The following is a 4,677-nucleotide window of genomic DNA, read 5'->3' as shown; positions in this document are numbered from 1 at the left end:
CAACTCTTGGGCTACTCTTTTACCAACGAATAGTGGGATTGACCGTCAACGGTCAATGTAGAGTCACTCTACACGTGACATTCTTAACTCTCCGTGTAATATTTTGTATGCTTTTGAAATGACCAACAACTGCAAGTGGTAAAAACCAGAATACGTAATGATATCCTTGAGATATGGTTGTTCCCAGTTATATCGCTACGCACTGGCACGCAGGGCCCTTGCCCCGATTCTATTTGACAGTACCCTGAATCCCCATTTGAAATTCCCGTACTTATGGGCTCGAATCTTTTAAGCACCTAGCGACGTCTCTGGTTGTTCCAAACCCTGTTAGTAGAGACATCATAATGACATCGTTGTGAAGTTGTTGGTCCATACCCTTGTATGTAATGACATCGCTGTGAAGTTGTTGGTCCATACCCCGGTATGTAATGACATCGTTGTGAGGTGGTTGGTCCAAGCCTTGGTATGGAATGACGTTGTTGAGAGGTGGTTGGTCCAAGCCTTGGTATGTAATGACATTGTTGTGAGGTGGTTGGTCCATACCCTGGTATGTAATGACATTGTTGTGAGGTGATTGATCCAAACCCTCACACGTAATAACATCGTTGTGAGGTGGCTGGTCCATACCCTGGTATGTAATGACATCATTGTGAGGTGGTTGGTCCATACCCTGATATGTAATGACATTGTTGTAAGGTGGTTGGTCCATACCATCACACGTAATGACATTGTTGTGAGGTGGTTGGTCCAAACCTTGGTATGTAATGACATCGTTGTGAAGTGGTTGGACCAAACCCTCACACGTAATGACATTGTTGTGAGGTGGTTGATCCATACCCTGGTATGTAATGACATTGTTGTGAGGTGGTTGATCCATACCCTGGTATGTAATGACATTGTTGTGAGGTGGTTGATCCATACCCTGGTATGTAATGACATCGTTGTAAGGTGGTTGGTTCATACCCTGGTATGTAATGACATCGTTGTGAGGTGGTTGGTTCATACTCTGGTATGTAATGACATCGTTGTGAGGTAGTTGGTCCATACCCTGGTATGTAATGACATCGTTGTGAGGTGGTTGATCCAAATGCTGGTAAGTGGAGGGATCGCGGTGAGTACTTCATGTTTATATCCACTTTGTTCTAAAGGATTGGGTTCTCAAATCCTTTACACCCAGTGATAAGGAGGATAAAATATCTGTTCCCAACAAGTTCAGTACCTTTTAGACACTTAATTTCTGCCTTTCATTCTACTGACTTATCGCGCATGAGCATGCACATTTTGAAACTCAGTTTTATATTGTATTGTATTTTACAAAAAGATGTTCCACACTACCACGTTAAGTCCTCCCTCCCTTGTAATGGATATTGTTTCTATTGACCTTATCTGTTCTAGCATCAGCTAAAAATGTTGGAGATGAACTTCTAAGCTTGCTTAACAATTACAAGAATGGGATACTTTGCCTTGCAATGTTAATATAGAAACCAACAGATAACATCTTTACCCATCTCCACACAACTTCGAAAAGATGAAAAAACAAAACGCGTCCATTCTTAACAGCATAAAGAACGTCACGCTCTCAATACTGTTCGTGATGTTTCCATGAGCTACATTATGTTCAGATGAAAAGATTACGGAAAATGTAAAATCGTTTAACGTAATATAGTTAGTTATGACTTTGAACCTTAAAGAATAGTGAAATTTGCAATATATATGTATATATATATATATATATATGTATGTTTGTTACTGAGCGCAAAAGTACACAATGGGTTATGATCTGCCCACTGCGGGTATCGGAACCAGAGTTTTAATGTTGAAGGCTATGAAACTTACCGCTGAATCACCGGGGGGGGGGGGGTGCACTATGTGAATTTACTGCAGTTATCGAAGAGTATCTTCTAAACTCTTTTAAAGTGTGGAAATTAAACTATTTTAAAGTGTGGAAATTAAACTATTTTAAAGTGTGGAAATTAAAGTCTTTTAAAGTGTGGAAATTAAACTCTTTAAAGTATGGAAATTAAACTTAAAATATGGAAATTAAACTCTTTTAAAGTGTGGAAATTAAACTTAAAATATGGAAATTAAACTATTTTAAAGTGTGGAAATTAAACTCTTTTTAAGTGTGGAAATTAAACTCTTTTTAAGTGTGGAAATTAAACTCTTTTTAAGTGTGGAAATTAAACTTAAGATATGGAAATTAAACTTTTAAAGTATGGAAATTAAACTCTTTTAAAGTATGGAAATTAAACTATTTAAAGTATGGAAATTTCATAAAACAAATTAGGAAAATAATTCTTCAATGAACCCATGAGTAAAGAAGAACAAAATATACCAGCCACACTAAATCTGCTTTATCTAGTGCTGACGAGGCATCTCAACAATATATAAACTTTTCAATGGTTTCCTATACGTTACCAGTGTGCAATTTCTCAAGTCGTCCTCCATAGTATTCTAACATGCAAACAATTACAAATCACTGCAAATCCTTTCCAATTGTTCGTACAGTTTACCAGTGTGCAAAATTTCGAACGGTTCGTATAATTACATATTTACTATACAATTCTGAGAATTATCCAATGACGAAATTAATATATATATTTCCTGGTAGTAACTAATGGCTAATCATTTAATTTTTCTAATTAAGAACAGTGTAACTAACTACATACACACATCATTCAACACCACCCTTCTGTTATATATTTCCTGGTAGTAACTAATGGCTAATAATTAATTTTTCTAATTATATACATGTCAGTGTCCTAATATGGTTGAACGTATCAGTTACTTTTTAAACAAGGGACTCCAAAACGTACACTAAACTGACTTCCCACTCAAACTTCAGCGTTTAAACGTTGTTAGCTGAAATGTGAAATTCAGTTATCAACTTTTGTTTATTCAACATAACAGGTGTGTATGACAAGAAACTTGAGACAGCTTTCCTTGTCAAGGTTACGAGCTGTCAGTGTATGACGTCAGCGGGGAATAAAATGGGGAGAGGGGGGTAATAAATGTATTGGTGCGTGTCAAACCATTAAAACTACGCCATATGCTTAACGCCCTAACCTAAGATGGGCGTATCTCGGTAAAACGTGTGATTTTCAACACAAGGAGCGAGTAACAAGTAGGTAACAAGAGTAACAATCATTCCTAAATGTGAACCGCAGCTGAACCACGTGTAATATTTTAAATTATGGAGCCTTAACAAGGCCACGGGAACCCAATAAATGTTCTCAGATAAAGGAAAGGAAGATGATGATGCTTGCGCTACAACAGCAGTGAAGAACAGTAATTACTTCTAAACACCATGAGAGACTTGTAGTACAAACTAAAATGGTGATTTGAGCCGCCGTTATGACTTGTAGAAAGTGCTCTTGAGAGAGGCTTAGCTTCACTACTAATCACAAACGTAATATCACGAGGTAAGGTCAAATTTATCATTAAGACAAAAGGTTTGATTTGTTTTGAATTTCGCGCAAAGCTACACGAGAGCTATCTGCGCTAGCCGTCCATAATTTAGCAATGAAAGATTAGAGGGACGACAGCTAGTCAACACTACCCGCCACAAACTCTTGAGCTGCTCTTTTTACCAACGAATAGTGGGATTAACCATCACTTTATAACTCGTCAACAGCTGAGAGGGCGAGTATGTTCAGTGGGACGGGTTATGTCTCTATTATTCCACAGCTTGTTTGTTTTAGCGCGAAGCTACACACAAGGCTATCTGCGTTCTGTTCACGTCACGGGGAATCGAAACCCGGATTTTAACATTGTAAGTAAGTCCTTAAACTTACCGCTGGCCCATTGGAGAAGGGGGAATAAGACTATAGAAAAATCTATAATAAGTTTCCTTCGCCTTGGTGTCAAATTGGAAGTTCTGCTGTAAGTTTAAAGAGCTTGTAACACTATATTCTGAGTTTGATCCCCGCGGTAGATATCACAGCTCGATAGCCCTTGCGCAGTTTTGTACTGAAACAAAAACAGTCCTTCACTTTAGAGTATAAATTCTCAAAACAACATAGCAACGGGAAGAGAAAAACAACAACAACTATTTCATACATTTTTAAAATTAGCCACGTTATAAATTTAAAATAGAATGGTTAAACCTATTGTGTTACAACTTAGGAATGGCCTCGATAACGTTGCAGCTTAAAAACAATAACAAAACTTGGTCAACTTGGTGTTGAACGCCAAAAGCTAGCGAATCACTTAATATTTAATAGTATTTGTAACTTTTATCATGAACGTCCTACCATTTTTGTTTTTATATACTGGAACCAATATGGCGAGCGCTTACGCTGAAGGAGAGCTAGGATTTGTCTTAATATTCTTTCTGGTCAGTGAGTGAACCTGTGTAATATTATTCAGTATTATTTGTAATATAGCGAGAAATTTTATTGAGTTACAGTGCCCACGTTAGGCTTCGGAAGTTGTCCATCTCTATCAGTCATCAGAATATCGCTTGGTGTTGAAACTTTAGGAATTTAGAAAAGTAAACAACTTATTCTTCATATAGTTCAAAACTCCTATTTGTTTATATATAAAGATGATATAAACCTCCTATTTGTTTATATATAAAGATGATATAAACCTCCTGTTTGTTTATATATAAAGATGATATAAACCTCCTGTTTGTTTATATATAAAGATGATATAAACCTCCTGTTTGTTTATATA

At 36.8% G+C, this 4,677-nt stretch overlaps 1 protein-coding gene across 1 annotated transcript; it reads right to left on the bottom strand.

Moving 5' to 3' along the window:
• Positions 1-271: 271 nt before the first annotated feature.
• On the bottom strand, positions 272-1,045 carry LOC106474713 (apidaecins type 73-like). The gene has a single exon (XM_013935403.1). The coding sequence runs from the start codon at positions 1,043-1,045 to the stop codon at positions 272-274; it is 774 nt and encodes a 257-aa protein (XP_013790857.1).
• Positions 1,046-4,677: the final 3,632 nt, after the last annotated feature.

This window comes from Limulus polyphemus, unplaced genomic scaffold (genome assembly GCF_000517525.1).
Source record: "Limulus polyphemus unplaced genomic scaffold, Limulus_polyphemus-2.1.2 Scaffold7588, whole genome shotgun sequence".
Taxonomy (NCBI): domain Eukaryota; kingdom Metazoa; phylum Arthropoda; class Merostomata; order Xiphosura; family Limulidae; genus Limulus; species Limulus polyphemus.
This window is presented reverse-complemented; position numbering and strand designations above follow the sequence as displayed.

Bases quoted from the DNA above. Each gene is read 5' to 3' on its own strand.
- LOC106474713 (XM_013935403.1), bottom strand. From the start codon at position 1,045: ATGGACCAACTACCTCACAACGATGTCATTACATACCAGAGTATGAAC.